The sequence below is a fragment of the Myxine glutinosa genome, chromosome 4, assembly GCF_964187855.1.
Source record: "Myxine glutinosa chromosome 4, kmMyxGlut1.1, whole genome shotgun sequence".
Classification (NCBI taxonomy): domain Eukaryota; kingdom Metazoa; phylum Chordata; class Myxini; order Myxiniformes; family Myxinidae; genus Myxine; species Myxine glutinosa.
In genome coordinates, this window is record NC_136264.1 from 124,548,654 (window position 1) to 124,566,900 (window position 18,247).

General features: G+C 43.6%; 1 protein-coding gene across 1 annotated transcript in view; it reads right to left on the reverse strand.

Annotated features, from left to right (window-relative positions):
- The window catches only part of CACNA2D3 (calcium voltage-gated channel auxiliary subunit alpha2delta 3), a 253,184-nt gene that overhangs the window by 52,065 nt on the left and 182,872 nt on the right, over positions 1-18,247 (reverse strand). Inside the window, exon 25 of the mRNA XM_078775301.1 lies at positions 13,692-13,772. Coding sequence (XP_078631427.1) covers positions 13,692-13,772 — 81 coding nt within the window. The remainder of the gene's footprint in view (positions 1-13,691; positions 13,773-18,247) is intronic.

Consider the following 18,247-nt stretch of genomic DNA (forward strand, 5'->3'; position numbering starts at 1 on the left):
TCTTCCTTACTTTGGTTTCTTCTGTCCGATCGTCTTAGTCTTTTCACAATTGAATATACGTGGCACGACTTCGGTAATCGCTCAGGATCAGGTTAGTCAACCGCTAACGGCTCGGGCTTCGGATTGCTAACCGCTCGGCAAATTCCATCTTGTCCGCGGTCCGAGGAGGAGTTATCTCCCTGCTTCACGGCCAGGGGTAGCACTCAGGTATTTGGGACTTCATTGACAAATCACCCTGGCTACTCCCGACCGGAAGGAGCGTTATAACTTCGAGGGTTGGGGGAACGGCCAGCTTAAAAGACAAGGGGGTGAACCCCCCCTCCCCCCCTTGGTAACGGGAGTGCCGAACCCCGAATCCGCAACAATATATGTATATACAATCACGTGAAAAAGTAAGTACACCCCATGTAAAGTTTTGACTTTTTCAACATATTTCAACATACAGCTATTTGATCTTCATTTCAACAATATTGATAGATAAAGGTGATATAATATAACAAATATCATGAAACATTTACATTTTGTAGTCCATTGTATAATTTAAATAAACATAAATGCAAATTTTGCATGTGGAAAAAGTAAGTACACCCCTATCACTACTTCAAATACCTAAAATTAGAATTGGGTGCATCAGCTCAGGTGCAAATGATTAGAACATCGTTAGAGAGGATCTTGGAGGAACCTCTCTTATTTAAACCTCAGACATTTCGTTTGGTTTGCTCTTTGTTGTTGAAGTGTGTGGCGTCACCATGCCTAGATCAAAAGAGCTCTCTGAGGCCTTCAGAAATAAGGTTATAGAGGCCTACGTGTCTGGGAAGGGATTTAAAAAGATCTCCAAACAATTTGAAATCAATCATTCGACTGTTCGGAAGATCAGCTACAAGTGGACAAAATTCCAAACAACTGCCAACATGTTCAGGCCATGCCGCCCCAGCAAGTTCAGCCCGAGAGCAGACCGCAAGATGCTGAAAGAAGTCTCGAAGAACCCCAGAATGTCATCACGGGACCTACCGGTAGCTCTTGCCACTGTTGATGTCAAAGTGCACGAGTCTACCATTGGAAAGAGGCTGCACAAATTTGATCTACATGGGAGGTATGCCAGGAAGAAACCTTTGCTGTCCAGAAAGAACATCAGGGCAAGACTAAAGTTTGCCAATTAACACCTCGGCAAAGACCAGCACTTCTGGAACAATGTGCTCTGGACAGATGAATCAAAGGTAGAGCTATTTGGCCACAGTACCAGAAGACATGTTTGGCGAAAACCAAAAACAGCATTTGACCACAAGAACCTGATACCAACTGTAAAGCATGATGGTGGAAATATTATGGTTTGGGGCAGCTTTGCTGCATCAAAGCCTGGGCAGCTCACCATCATGGAATCCACAATGAATTCTTCATTGTACCAGAAGGTGCTTGAGGATAATGCGAGGCCATCTGTCGGAAAGTTGAAGCTCAACCAAAGGTGGACCTTGCAACATGACAATGACCCTAAACATACCAGTAAATCCACCAAGGAATGGCTGAAAAGAAAGAAATGGAGAGTTCTGGAATGGCCAAGTCAAAGCCCGGATCTAAATCCCATCGAGATTTTGTGGGGGGTTTTTTAATGAGTTGTGCATGCAAGAAACCCCTCAAACATTGCACAGATGAAAGAATTCTGCATGGAGGAGTGGACAAAAAATTCTCCCAGTCTATGTCAGAGACTGGTAGACAGTTATAAAAAAACTCCTACTTCAGGTTGTTTCTGCCAAAGGGGGCAATACCACCTATTAGAGCCAAGGGTGTACTTACTTTTTCCACATGCGAAATTTGCATTTATGTTTTTTTAAATTATACAATGGACGACAAAATGTAAAGGTTTCATGATATTTGATATATTATATCACCTTTATCTATCAATATTGTTGAAATGAAGATCAAAGATCATCAAACCTTTTGTCCGCCCCATTCTTCCCTTTCTCCAAGCTATTCTGAAATCTCTGAAATCCCTGACACACCTTCAACAGCTCTCCCTACCTCTTCCTCCTCTTCCACATCTTACCCTACCCCTCCCCCCCCTGTTCTGTATCCGATGCTCCCCCTTCCTCTTCATTAACGGTATGGACCTCAAACATCCGGGGCCTTCGCTCAAACTTGACTGATCTCTCCACACAGGTTGCTTCTGACAAACCAGATGTGATCTGCTTAACAGAAACGTTTCTCCTTCATGATGTCTCTGATGCCTTGGTATCTCTCCCAGGTTACTCCCTCCTCCGGTATGATAGACCAGAGCCTCGTCCTGGAGGTGGGGTTGCTATCTTTATAAAAAACTCTCTTCCTCACTCGCCCTCCACTGCCCTCTCTCGACCCCACCCCCAGGAATACCTTTGGCTACGGCTTCCCCTTCGCTCCCACCTTTTGTTCATATGTGTGTTGTACCGTCCACCAAACAGTGATGACTCCATCTTCATCTCGCTGTCTGATAATATGGACCAACTTATATCTACCCATCCCCAACTCTCCCTTCCTCATATGTGGTGAATTCAATTGTCACCATGCCAGTTGGCTGGGTGTGGGTACCTCTCTCACCAGCCATGGCTCTTCAGCAAAGGACGTCTGCGACTCACTGGGACTGACACAATCTGTCAATTTCCCGACCCGGATCTCAGTCAACGGAGCATCTTCTCTTCTGGACTTGGTTATGACTAACTTCCCTGAAAATGTCTGCTGCCCTTCTTCTGCTCCAATCGGCTCATCTGATCATGTGCTTGTCAAAGTGGACATCTCTCTGACCATTCTCAGAGAGCCTCCTCAGCGGCGACGAGTCTGGCATTTCACTCAGGCCAACTGGCACGGACTTCAAGCAGCCATCAATCATCTGGACTGGTCTCCCATCTCTACCGCCTCTGACATCAACTCATCCTGGGAATTCTTTCAAAGTAAATTGCTCTCTCTCATGCACAGATTTATCCCATCTCGTCTTCAGTTGTCATACCCTTCCTCCCGTCCATGGTACACGGAATCTTGTGGTGAGGCTGTTGCCCTGAAGCAACTTGCTTTCGTCTCCTGGAAAGCAAATCCAACGGAAGGAAATCTCATTTCCTTTCACAAAGCCCGAAAGAAGTGTGTGTCCACCCTCAGGAGAGCCAGGAAACAATATCTCACCATTCTCAAGACCGAACTCTCTTATCTGTCTCCCTCTTCCAAATCCTGGTGGCATCTGGTCAAATCTGTTTCTGGTGTTTGTTCCCCCTCCATCCCCTCCTTCACCTCAAACGGCTTAACGGCTGCCTCCGCACGTGAAAAAGCTGAATGTCTCAACTCTGTGTTTGCCTCTAAATCTTGTGTCCCAAACCCATCCCTCTCTGTACCCACCGTACCCAGTCGTACCCAGCTGCTCCTGGACTCTGTGTCCTTTCCTCCTGACAAGGTGGAAAAGTTTCTGTCAACCCTCGACTCTGATTCTGCAACTGGTCCTGACGGCATCAGCCCACGGGTCCGAAAATCATGTTCTTCCGCTCTTTCACTCCCTCTTTCTGTTCTCTTCACCCTCTCTTTTGCTCAAGGTCATCTGCCATCTGCTTGGAAATCAGCCAACATCACCGCTTTGCACAAAAAAGGTGCAAAAACTGATCCTAGCATCTACAGACCAATCAGCCTTCTCCCAATTATCAGCAAAGTCATGGAATCCATCATTGCTTCAGATATGAAATCTTTCCTCTTCTCCAATGGCTTGATCTCTGATCATCAATTTGGTTTCAGACCTGGTCACTCTACTCTGGACATGCTGCTTCTGCTTTCTCAACAATGGATGGAGGTCCTCAACGCCAAACAGGAAATTAGAGCTGTCTCCCTTGACATTTCACGTGCCTTCGATACGGTCTGGCACCCTGCTCTGCTCACGAAACTCTCCTCCTTTGGTATCCATGGAAATCTCCACGCATGGCTGGCGGCCTTCCTCTCTGGTCATAGTCAACGTGTGGCCCTGAATGGGTTTCTCTCATCTCCTCTTCCTGTTCAGGCTGGAGTTCCCCAAGGTAGTGTTCTGGGAGCTGTGCTTTTTCTGATCTTCATCAATGATCTCTCTGACTCTCTTGAAAATCCTCTCTATCTCTTTGCTGACGACTCTACTCTCTGTCGCTCCATTCCTCATCCCTCAGATCGGCAGTCTGCAGCCTCCTCACTCTCTGCAGACCTGGACAAAATCACAGACTGGGCAAACAAATGGAACATGTCTTTCAATCCTGATAAATCTCACACTCTTACGATGTCTCTCCGAAAAGACCGACTGGACAACCCTCCCATCCACTTTCTGAATAATCCTCTCCAAGAAGTTCTGTCACTCAAGCTTTTGGGTCTCACTATTTGCCATGATCTTTCCTGGGAAAACCACATTTCAAATCTGGCCTCCAAAGCCAGTCGCCGACTGGGCATCCTCCGTCGTGCGAAGTCCTTCCTTGGCACACCTGAGCTCCTCACCACATACAAGGCTTTCATCTGCAGCTCTATGGAATACTGCTCTCCCCTCTGGTCTGGTGCTCCTGCCTCACACCTAGCTCGTCTTCACGCTGTTGAAACCAAAGCGTTCAGAATCATTGGAATCTCCCGCGATGAAGCTAACTCCAAGGGCCTTTCACTCACTCACCGCAGGCAGGTTGGTGGTCTTTTCATCTTCTACCGACTCCTCTATGGCCTTGCCCCCCCCAGCTCTCTCTGGGCTCTGTCCCCCAAATATTCCTACAGGTCGCACAAGATCTGCCTGCAACCCTCTTATGGTTAAACTGCCAAAATCAAGACTTTCTGCTCACCTTCACTCCTTCATTCCTCTTTTCTCCCACCTCTGGAACAAACTCCCTCACTCTCTTCAATCCCACTCCACCCTCCAGGTCTTTAAAACAGCTGTTCACCACCATCTCTTATCCTCCCCCATCCAAAACCTTGATCTTTTCTACCCCCGCTAATTTCGGTCCCCTTGTGTTTTATACCTTCCCCCCCCCCCCCTTCCCACGCCTCCTCCCCCCAAGCCCTCTCCCTCCCACACTTCTCCCTGCTCTCAAATGTTGTGGTTGTGTGCTTCCCCTTCTCTCCCCATCTTGTCTTCCGCTCCCTCTTTTTGTATATTTTGTTTGTCTGGTTGATTTGTTTGTGAAATAAATGTTAGCTCTTTCACGAGCCTCGATTCAGTATACAAAAAAAAAAAAAAAAAAAAAAAAAATAGCTGTATGTTGAAATATGTTGAAAAAGTCAAAACTTTACATGGGGTGTACTTACTTTTTCACGTGACTGTATATATATATATATATGTATATATATATACGTATATATACATATATATATATATATATATATATATATATATATATATATATATATATATATATATATATATATATATATACAGACTTGGCATTTAATATGGAATATTTTTTTTGTGGGGGTGAACTTACTTTTCAAGATGTCTTAGAACCAAAAGTTCATTGGAATTATCTTGAAATTATTCTACATTTTGTTAATGTGACCTTTAAAAGAAACAAAAACCACATTTGACATTTCGAAACAAATAAATTGATCCTTGAAAGTGATGTAAACTGATATCGAACTCAATTCATGGACAGTACTGTGTTAAACTTCTGTACGTTTTCCAGAAGTATCTCTTTATTTTGCACATTAGCCAATTTTTTTTTAACAAAAACAAAAGTTAAATTACGACTGGGATTACGGACAGTAAAATTACAGTTCAGTACTTCGTGTAACCCCCACGAGCATTCAGGAGAGCACGTACACGTTGAGGCATGCTGTTCACGAGATTTGCCAAGGTTTGCACAGGAATCGCTTGCCATGCAGTGACAATAGCCTGCTGCAATTCATGCACAGAGGTAGGCTGCTGGTGCAAGTGGTCGATTTGACGCATTAATTCTGCCCACAAGTTCTCTATCGGATTCATATCCGGGGACATGGCAGGCCACTCCATATGCTCTACACCATGGTCAGCAAGAAAGTGTTGGATCATGCAAGCACGATGAGGCCGTGCATTGTCATCTTGGAAGACAAAGTTTCCTCAAAAGGCTGCACGAGCAAATGGAAGCAATGTTTCTTCCAGAATGGCCCTGTACTTGAACTGGTTCAGGTTTCCATTCAGAACAACCAGGTCAGTTTTGCCCCCTGCATGAAAAGCAGCCCAAACGGTCACCCCACCACCTCCATCTTGGACTCTTGGCACTATACAATCTTTGTTGTAGGCTTCATGCACTTGTCTGCACACTCGGACGTGGCCATCTTGACGATAGACCAGAAATCTAGACTCGTCACTGAAGGTCACGTGATTCCAGTGTCCTGGCTGCCATTGACTGTGCTCTCTGGCCCACTGCAATTGGCGCTGGCTGTGTTGTCTGGTCAGGCGTGGCTTTCTCAGGGGACGCCTGGCACAATAGCCTGCTTGAACCAGTCGTTGGATGACTAGCCTTCTGGATACAGGCACATTTGTCAGTTGCTGCCACTCAGCCCTCAGCCGATTAGCTGACTTGGTACGGCCATTGCGGACTAACCGGTGCAGCTGGTGATCATCCCTCCTTGTGCTTCTGCGGGGACGTCCTGGCCTCGGTATTGGAGTAGGGACACCCCTCTGAGCATTTCGTTTCAGGATCTTTGACACCTGACCTTGAGTGATGCCATACTGCCGAGGAATAGCACGCTGTTTCATGCCGTAATTTCGTAAAGCCACCACTCCATGACAAACAGCATTGTCGAGTTGACGGACCATCTCCAGAGGAAGCGGCAATAACTTTTGGAGATGTGCAGCAGTTGTTTTCCACTAATACAGAACGCAACAACCCTTGTATACCGGACTGTGAAGCCAATCATCAAATGCACCTTTCCGTACATTTTGCCACGCCACCTGTGATATAATCCTGTTGTTGACTTCTTGCTGCGACAGACAATCAGTGACATGGTTCTTTTAACAAATAAATCACCAAAGTGTAAAAGAAACTCACCAGATTGATATACTGAGTTAAGAAAATAAACCCAAGTCAAGAAAAAAAAAATTCCATATTAAATGCCAAGTCTGTATATATACTGTATATAATAATATAGGAATATATATATATACATAAACTAGAATGGCACTCCTCGACGTTGTGACATCGACTGATATGCCTCCGCCCACATTATTACATCATTATTTGCACATTATTGTACCAAGTTTGATTTAAATCCCTTCAGCTGTTCTCAATTTTTTACCTGATATGACCCCTCACCTTTGACCTTTGATGCTAAAATCAAATAAGTTCATCTTTTCATCATAGAACATACTTATATAAGTTAGCGCAGTGACAGAATTTTTACCAAACGGGACTTCTGTCCTTTGACCTCTCCACCCCATAATATAATAACATAGCAAAACCAAGTTTGACATAGTTAGCTTCAGCCATCTTGAAGTTAATGTGGTAACAAAAACCTATTACAGACTCTGACCTCAATGGTGAACAATCACTTTAAAAATTATTTCAATCGAATCTTCACCAAAATTGCATCAACTTTTCCTTGTCACACACCACATATCCACCAGGTTTTTTCATAATCCGTCCACACCTTTTTGAGATATCCTGATCGCAAATAGACAAAGAGACAGACAAACAGACAGGGGTGAAAACATAACCTCCATATCCACCTTTGATGGAGGAGGTAACTATTGCAACAAAGCAGCTACAATCACAACAAACTTGATAGCTGTCCGATCGCAACAAGAACTTTCACAACAAACTAGATAGCTGTCCGATCACAACAATAACTTTCACAACAAACAAGATAGCTGTCCGATCACAACAAGAACTTTCGCAACAAATTAGATAGCTGTAAAAATCACAACAAGAACTTTCACAACAAACAAGATAGCTGTCCGACCACAACAAGAACTTTCACAACAAACTAGATAGCTGTCCGATCACAACTATAACTTTCACAACAAACTAGATAGCTGTCCGATCGCAACAAGAACTTTCACAACAAACTAGATAGCTGTCCCATCGCAACAAGAACTTTCACAACAAACAAGATAGCTGTCCGATCGCAACAGGAACTTTCGCAACAAACTAGATAGCTGTCCGATCGCAACAATAACTTTCACAACAAACTAGATGGCTGTCCGATCGCAACAAGAACTTTCACAACAAACAAGATAGCTGTCCGATCACAACAAGAACTTTAACAACAAACTAGATAGCTGTCCGACCACAACAAGAACTTTCGCAACAAACTAGATAGCTGTCCGATCACAACAATAACTTTCACAACAAACTAGATAGCTGTCCGATCGCAACAATAACTTTCACAACAAACTAGATAGCTGTCCGATCGCAACAATAACTTTCACAACAAACTAGATAGGTGTCCGATCGCAACAAGAACTTTCGCAACAAACTAGATAGCTGTCCGATCGCAACAAGAACTTTCGCAACAAACTAGGAACCATCACAACAAACTAGATAGCTCTCCTATCACAACAAGAACTATCACAACAAACTAGATAGTTGTCCTATCGCAGCAAGAACTATCGCAACAAACTAAGAACCATCACAACAAACTAGTCAGCTGGCCTATTGCAACAAGAGCTATTGCAACAAACTAGCTACAATCACAACAAACTAGGTAGCTGTCAGAGGGTTACTAAACTTAAATCCACAAAAGAGGCATTGAAACAAATATTATGCAGAACACCTGAACATTATTCTTCAGATGAACTTTAAGAAACCACAATCTCGGTCCTCGAAATTCAATCCACAAAACAAACCAAAAAATGAGCAATCGGAGATTGCAAACCCTCGCCAGGATGTATTTTCAGTGGTTTTTAAGGCTTTTGTGTTAAAACAAATATGGCGGCCGAACCACGTGATCGATGACGTCAGCATTATTTTTTTTTTCTCCACTAATTTATTCCTAGATTATGCTCAAGAAATTTCATCTTGATCGGATGACGTTTTGTACTTGTCAAATTATGACGTCATAATGGAGGAACCTATGACATCATCATTAACATATTTTATTCCCCATGGAGAGTTCTTTACATTGAGTCATGTCTCAATTATTTATATTCAGCGCTTTCGGAGATATAGAGGTGCAAAGTTTTGCGGTTTTTCCAAGATGGCGGCCGAACCACGTAACCGAAGATGTCATAATTATCATTAAAAATTCTACAAGTGGAGTTGCACCTATGGTGAAAATTTCCTGTCAATCGGACCAACGGTTGCAGAGAAAATCATATTTATTCTGTGTGGACAAACAGACAAACAGACAAACAAACAAACAGACAAACAAACAGACAAACGGACTCAAATGCAATACCCTCTCCTCTGGCGAGGGTAAAAATCTAGACACTTTGGGCCCTGCATGAAGGGAGCGGGAGGGCCTCCTTCTGTGTATTGAAACCTGCTTAAGTAGATCACAACCAGTGAGAGAGAACCTTGAACAGAAATATATTGAATATATGTAACTGTTAGGAAAAGTCGACAAGAGTTGAGATCATTGATCAACTGTAATATCACAGCCCGGAGTCCGATACCAATGTGTCACAGTTTTAATCAGACAAAGCCTTGAGCTGCTTCCATTCATTATTTCCCTTCGCGATGTAACGACCCACACGGTTATGTAAACTTGAACTGGCTCGATCAGCATTTTATTTTGCGCTTCACTGTGCTTTCTGTCTGTAAGCGATGGGCAGTGCAGATATGGCAGGAATGGCTGAAACTTGGCCATACGGAATAAATGATGACCTGTTGACAAGGAATAACGAAGAAACTTTAATGCAAAAGGCAATTCCGGCCATCATGGCCGCAATGCACCAACAACAAAATTAAATAAATCAGTCAAGCTAAAGACTCAATTCCATTTGGGTGATGGGTGGGAAGATGAGTGTGGATGAGAAAGTTTGGCAGACTCAGGATATCAACAGGTATTCAAAATAAAAATTGAAGTTTTGTTTGTTAATTTATTTTTGGGGAGATGGATGGTGGACAAAGGTAGTTGTAGGGTGAAGTAGGTACAACACCCATAATACGTCCACTATCCTTGACGAGACTCTCACAAACATCACACTCAGCACAGATAATGTACACAATCACTCATCCATACCCAGGTTACCTGCAGGTCCTGCCAATATCCATGTAGCCCTCTATCCCCAATGCTTCTAGGTACCTGTCTAATTCCAAATCTGAGTGAAAGACCCTTACCTTATTACCATCTTAACTCTGCTGTTCTTCACTCTCAGGCCATGGTCCCTGGTCCTATCACTGTCTGTTGTGCTGAATAATTCTGCGCTTATTTTCTCTCTCCCCTTTATTATCTTAAACATCTATATCCTATCTCCTCGTAAGCACCTCCTTGCAAATGTTTAAAGTTCGGTCTCCTTCAACCTCTCCTTGTAGCTGATCTGAGTCTACAGCTAGGCCTGCAATCAATATAGTAGCCCTCTATGGCAGCTATGCCCTTCCTGAGTTGTGGTGACCAAAACTGAACACAATATTCTTGATGAGGCCTCACAAAATTCCTGTACAGTGTTAAAACCACCTCCTTTGATTGATTTATTTATCCCCCCTACGAATATTCAAGGAAGGAGTTGCATTCAAGGAGCTATTGTTCAATTTATCCATACTTGTATTGCAATTCCTTTCCGTACGTATATCTCACCTTGATGGAGCACTCGCATTTTGATGCTTCACACTCAATAAGGAGCCACCTACATATTATGTATGCAAACCTACATATTACATTTTACCCTCATCTTGCACACCCATCTCTTCTCAATCTCCCTTCTCTTTTCTTCCCGGTCCTTTCCAACCACCCTACTCTCTGTCTTTTCTCCCCACCCGTTTAATTTCCCCGTTCCGCACACACACTACCCGCTTTGCGAAGGTACAATATGTCGGTGGTCTCCAACTCTTTAGAACTCCTCACGATTCTGAACCTCCACCCGCACAATTGATTTTGCAATCGATGAACACATTAATTTCCTATTACGATACAGTATTTCGTGCCGGGTGCAAATACTGCAAGCGTAGATGATTTCTCAACATTGATACATTGGTTCAAAACAACCTCTCCTCACCCAACCAGCAATTCAAATTTTAAAGCCTAACTTGTGTTTTTTTGCCATTGTAGCTGTGATGGATTCTAGCAATTCTCTCTTCCTCTCTCTCTCCATCATAGACTTGACCAATGCCTCCATTGATGTCCTGATATGTTTGACTCACATCAATCCCTTTTTTAACAGTTTAACAGATTTTTGCTTGAGGCTTTGTTTGAGTGATAACATAACAGTAATACAATATTGTCAATTTAATATTATTAGTAGTTGGCAAAGGAAGATTCGATGAAGCACAGGAGGCAGAAGCAGCTTTAATTCCAAAAATCTGAAATAATTTCTGACACGTGTGAATAGCTATCTGATGAAGAGTATTGTGTTTGTGATTCCAGTTTCCAGTTGATTTCCAGTTTTGATTCCAGATTTTCAGATTTCCAGAAATAATTTTCCAGTTGATTTGGGGAATTTGAAAGGCGGACCCTCAGATTGTATAATGGACAAGTACTTATGGTAGTACTAGTAGTAGGAGTCCTACTACAAGTTGTACTTGTAGCAGTACTACTACTAGTTGTACTAGTAGTAGTACTACTACTTTGGGATATTTAACGTCCACCGACTTGTGCTGGCAGACAGGTCCTCTACCTTAACGTCCATCTCGAGGAAGGTGCACACATTGGGGTATCGCCCTGCGTGCAAAACACCGGGACGTCAGTTTATATCGGGGTCGAGATTCAAACCCAGGCCCAACAACTCAGAAGCGAGTCCACAAACATCGAAGCTCTTCTGCTAGCCCTCATTCAGTCGTAACAAGGCCAGGTATGTTTAATGGATTCCTAAAAATTGATAGAGCAACCTGATGACTCAGGATGAAAGGCAAATAATGCTTCCAGATGTGTAACGTTTAAAAATATCGAAATGATGTCAAGTATGATATACTATACAAATGTAACTTACAACATTCACATATTTTTTTTTCGTCCCCTAAAGGATTCATGAATTGATGATGTTTGAGTGATTGGAGAAGAGGGAATTGGGTTTTTTCGAGTGGCATTATCAATCATTTCTGCTGGGCTGCTTCCACCTTGATAATGCGTTTGTGCATGAACTGTTCCATTATGGAGAAAGAAATACTGTATGGTAAACACTTATCCATTGGGGTAATGAAAATGTCCAGGGATCAAAAAGGTCATAAAGCTTATTCGATGGTGCAGTTGAAATTATTTTCAGAAGAAGGGAATGTTGGAAGATAAATGACACAAGAATGTCCTCACTCATGGAAACCGATGTGCAATTTTAAAGCACTAACAATCTTTTAGACAAACCTGATGCATGAACTTTTCGATCGCACCTTTAAAAGTCATCCTGGGTGACGTATCTGAGGAAAAGAAATGTACGCGTAGATGGTGCGGCTGTAAGCCCTGACATTGAAGAGAATGATGAAATAGTCACAGGGCAAGCTCACCTAACTCACTCAAGAAAAGGTCAAAAAGTGGGATGTGAAATGGTTTGAGGAGAAAGGAATATTAGCACTTTTTGGGAAAGCAAAGTTATGCTTCCCAGCACTCAATCACTCTGACAGCACCAGCATGCTTCAGTTGTGTGATGAACTGGGATTCCTTCCTTGTAGAGACGTATAGAAGCAGGTGCACAAAATGCGTCTTCCGATTCATACGTGGATTATTCCAAAGAAGTTGTTTATTTATTTAATTTGGCCGTGATCTTTTTATGAATCGGTTGCAGCACTGCCTTAGAATTCCATTAGGGGTTTAGAAAACCAGAATTTTTGAATCATACAGCATAGTGTAATGTGACCTTGAAAACAGGTTAATTTAAAAATTGCTTTCTTATCGCAAATCCGAAGCCTGGTGTTGGCTTCACGGTTAAGGTGACTGGCTTGAGATCTCAGGGTCTTGATTTTGATCCCCTGTCATGCCGTTGAATTAACACCAGGTGGGGTTTACTCAGCCTGTCATCCTTCCGAGGTCGGCAAATTGAGTACCAATTCACTGGTAATTCCCTGCGTGTCGCAAGAGGCGACAAACAGGGTTGGCGGCAGGAAGGGCATCCGGCCATAAAACATCACTTCAAAAAGGGGGCCACGGTGCCCGAAAAAGGCCAACCCCTGCTCTGTGGGGAAAAATGGCCTCTAAAAGGTGGATTCCTCTTGTCTCGCTAAGTAATGGGTGAAATTGTATTGGATAAAAAGCAAATTAGCTTCCTTAACTATTAGAATATTTTTATATATCCTAAATGTTCAACGGTTTTTGAAATATCGTGTTCAAAAAGGTACGTGGGACGGATGATCGGTCGGTCGGACGAAGCTTATTGTAATGTCCCCGTCTCTGAACTTGTCGGAGGTACAGAGGACAATAATTTACTATTTTGGGGAGTCATAGTAGTGGGGGCAGGAGAAGCGGGTAAGTGGTGGTTTTCAACAATCATTAGGTTTTAATAAGGGAGTTGGAAAAAAAAAATCTTATTATATTACTTGTATACATATAATTATTTAGATTAGTATTATTACAATATATCATTCCTAAGTAGATATTATATAGAATAACGATAATGAGTTGTTAAAGAGACAAAATTAAGAACATGGTGCATGTAAGATGACAAATAAATGGATTGTTTGCTTTACCTGCGGCCATGGCAGTTTGGCGGTTGTTGCTGACCGTTATAGAGGAGCTGATGGTGACGACACTGCTCTTGTTCTTCGCACCTGTGAAAGCAGTGGTTGCTAGGGGTGAAGTTGGTGTTGGAGGTTTCTTTTGAATACCACACAAAGCAATTATAACCTCAATGAAACATCTGAACTCAAATGTTTTATGCAATTATTATACACGATGAGCTGTCCAAAAATTATTAGACTAATTATAATGTGAAGTCATTTTTCATATATTCATCCACTTAATGTTGTTACAAGATAGGCTACAGTGTAAGAACACAACCTAACGAGAACGGCGCACAGTAGAGAGCATACCTTCACCTGGTTGGCCGTATCACTCAATGGTGAAGAACCACTTAAAAAATTCTACTAGCTGGATCCGGATCCGGATCTTCACCAAAATTGAATCGATTCTTCCTTGTCACACACACAACCTCTCCAACAAGTTTCGTCCAAATCCGTTCACAACTTTTTTGAGATATCCTGCTATGTATCGTTTTTGGCCCTATCTCCCAATAGTGAAGAATGACTTTTTAAATTCTAGTAGCCGGATCCGAATCCGGATCTTCACCAAAATCTAATCATTTCGTTCTTGTGACATACGCTACATCTCTGCCAAAATACGTCCGAATCCATCCACAACTTTTTGAGATATTTTGTTCACAAACAAATGGACAAACAAACAGACAGAGAGGGGTGAAAATATAACCTCCATCCACCTTTGGTGGCCGAGGTAATAAAAAAGATAGCATCATCCTTACAGAGGGATGAGTATCAACACACCATCTTTGAAATATAGGCTTCTTGAACACACCATCTTTGAAATATAGGCTTCTTGAACACACCATCTTTGAAATATAGGCTTCTTGAACATGCCATCTTTGAAATATAGGCTTCTTGAACACACCATCTTTGAAATATAGGCTTCTTGAACACACCATCTTTGAAATATAGGCTTCTTGAACATGCCATCTTTGAAATATAGGCTTCTTGAACACACCATCTTTGAAATATAGGCTTCTTGAACATGCCATCTTTGAAATATAGGCTTCTTGAACACACCATCTTTGAAATATAGGCTTCTTGAACATGCCATCTTTGAAATATAGACTTCTTGAACACACCATCTTTGAAATATAGGCTTCTTGAACACACCATCTTTGAAATATAGGCTTCTTGAACACACCATCTTTGAAATATAGGCTTCTTGAACACGCCATCTTTGAAATATAGGCTTCTTGAACACGCCAAGATCTCTGAAGTATAATTTGAGTCAAGTGCATCTGGTAGAACATCTGTCGAAGGCCTGGTGTTGTCGGCTGAGGGAAAACAGGATAGCTCATTTGAGAATTGTAAGGTATCTCGATAGACCACCATCGATTGTTGCACATTTGTTGACTCTGCAGATACAGGCCCGATTCACCCCAGCGCTGTCCGAGTTAAGCCGTAACCCCCGCAAACGGAAATAAACCCTCGGTCACGGTGTCGGGATAAAACGAGGAATATTTGCAGCTTCATACACCCCTTTAAGTCCAAAATTACCAAGAGCAATACGTGCTAGATTTCCAAAATTGACATTCCAAAAGCAACATTTCCAAAAACATGTGAAAATATGCGTGCAAACAAAAGCAAGTGGACACAGGGATCATTCTGCCTCTGTGTGTGTCAACGTGAAAATAGAACATATGTCAATGTGAAAAAACATGTTCAAAGATTCAAACGGTCGGGTGCTTTTCTCTCGCACATTGAGCGTCGCTCAAACGTCGCTCAATCTCACACATTGAGCACACCTTTGAGTGTGTTCACCGTGACCGGTGTACCAGTGGGTACAGAGTCCGAGGTGATTCCTTTGGTCTCCACGAAGGGTGCAGCGTTCGCAGAGGTTTTCGGGGCATCCGAGCCGGCTGGAGCGGCCACGACGATCTCTGGCAGTGGTGGGTCGAACTGTTGTTCTGACTGTGACGATGCTGCACTTGCTGCAGGCTCTATCGACTCATAGTGATGGTAGGTTTTGTGGTCCTGATGTCGACGAATTTCATGGCCATCCTGCAGGCGAATCACGCAGAACAGTGGACCTGGCTTCTCGATGATGTCCCCCGGTAGCCACGTCGCACCTGCACAAAAATGTCGGGCAAACACTGGATCTCCAATGTTGATACAGCGACTGTTGGACGACTTATCGTGCACCAACTTTTGATTAATCTGGCTCTGATAAACATTTGATGATATGTCCCATTTGAAATTGTCAAGTGTCGATCTCAGATGTCGTTTCATCAATAACTCAGACGGAGCTGCACCGGTTGTTGATTGTGGCGTGATGTGGTATTTGAACAGGAGATGAGACAGCTTTGTTTCCAGGTTTCCCTCCTGAAGTTTCTGCAATCCGGATTTGATGATTCCCACGGATCGTTCGGCCAAGCCATTTGAAGCCTGGTGATGTGGGCTGACAAACTTATGTTTGAAGCCGTTCCGACGTGTGAACTCGGCGAACTCGGAACTGGAAAAACACGAACCGTTATCACTCACGATCATCCTGAGCAGACCATGAGTGACGAAACAGCGTCTGAGTTTTTTTATGACAATGGCTGACGTAGTACAACGCGTCACATAGGCATCGATCCATTTTGTGTGCGCGTCCGTGATGATTAGAATCATGCTGCCATTAATAGGCCCGGCATAATCGAGATGCAGGCGATGCCACGCTTCGCTGGGCCATTCCAAAGGATGCAGTGGCGCTTTCGCAGGTGTATTCTGGGTGCTCTGGCAGGAGTAACAATGTCGACCATGATGTTCGATATCAGCATCAAGATTTGGCCACCACACATAGTTTCTAGCGAGTGATTTCATCTTCACAATCCCGGGGTGACAGTCATGGATTTCATCCATTACCCTGGAACGCAGATTTTCTGGGATCACGACACCACATCCCCAGAGTAGGCAACCATTTTCCACGCTGAGTTCGTTTTTACGTGCTTTAAAAGCCACAAAAGCTGGGTCTCCCTCAGGTAGCAAAGGCCATCCAAGCTGCACAGCCTGGTCAGTTCTGGACAGAATGGGGTCTCGTCGAGTATGGGTGCGGATATGGCCACTGTCGACGGGACAATCTTCCAGATGATCCATCAGTGCAATAATGGATCCTGGTGTAGGCAAATCATCAACGGATTCTGCAAGCGGTAACCGACTCATGGCATCTGCATTTGTGATAGGCGAACCAGGGCTATAACATATGGTGTAGTCATAAGCAGCGAGAAACAGGAACCATCGGATGATCCTGGGCGGTAGTGTGTCACACGTCGCCTTAGTAGGGCCAAACAGACTGATCAGCGGCTTGTGATCAGTGCGAATTATGAAATGATGTCCAAGAAGGTACTGGCAAAATTTGCTGACGCCGAAAACGATCCCAAAGGGACTGGGTGAGCTCTGCAAAATATAGGATTGGCATCCCGGTCAACACCGAGTTTAGCCGTATGTCCTTTCAAGGTTCCAAACTCATCCTTGAAGACATCCAGGTACGTATCCAGCACATTTTTGAGTGTGTATGCTGCGCTAGCAGAAACGTTGGCTGCCCGGAGTTGATGAATGCTTTTCCACTTCAGTTGAATTATGCTCAACCAGTTCCTGCCTAGTAAGGAAGGGCCCTTTCCAGGAATGACGATCAGGGGTAGGTGAAACTCACGGTTATCGTAGCCCAACGTGACGTCACATGTACGGCAGGGAACAATATTCTTACCTGTATAGTTGGAGAGTCCATAGGTTGGAGGTTTCAGGTCGGGTCGGTCAGCATCACTCCACAGGTTTGTGAAGAGAGCACAGCTGATGAGCGAGACAACCGCACCAGTCGACCTCCATTTGCAATGGTCGATTGTTGACGACAACAGTGGCAAGAAGAGGGTCCCGCTTATCGCGAGAATCAATATGAAACAGGTCATACGATTCTGAATTGTTAGAAACAGAGCTCACCTGGTCAAGCTCAGGTTCCTCCGAACCGATAAACTGATGAATCTTCTTGTCAGCAGCTTTCTCTTTTCCCGATTTGCGAGTGATGCAAGCTGGAGCAATATGGCCAGTTTTCGAACAGAAATGGCAGGTTGCATCTTTGAACCGACACGTCTGCGGAGGGTGCTTTCCGTTGCACCGAAAACATTTGTTGTGGGTTTGAGACTGCACTGGCTTCTGACGAGGAGCCTTGTTCCAACGTTTTGGCTGATCATGATCCAACCGATTCACAGCAGGGCTGGTACCAGTCGAGCGAGTGGCACCGATGCTTGTAGCATTGCGTTCAGCACTTTCCATGGAAATGGCGGTGTCTCTGGCATCTTGGAAAGTTCGTCTTCTCTCAGCAAGCAGGCGTCTACGAGTGCGGTCATCGGACATGCCAACCACCTGGAAATCACGGAGCATGTCATCTATCGTACAGTCCCCAAACTCACACAGATGTGAGTTTTTTGAGGTGTGCAATGAAGTCTGCGATCAACTGACCTTACTGCTGTCTGCACATGTAAAAATTAAACGTACACGGGATGACTGAA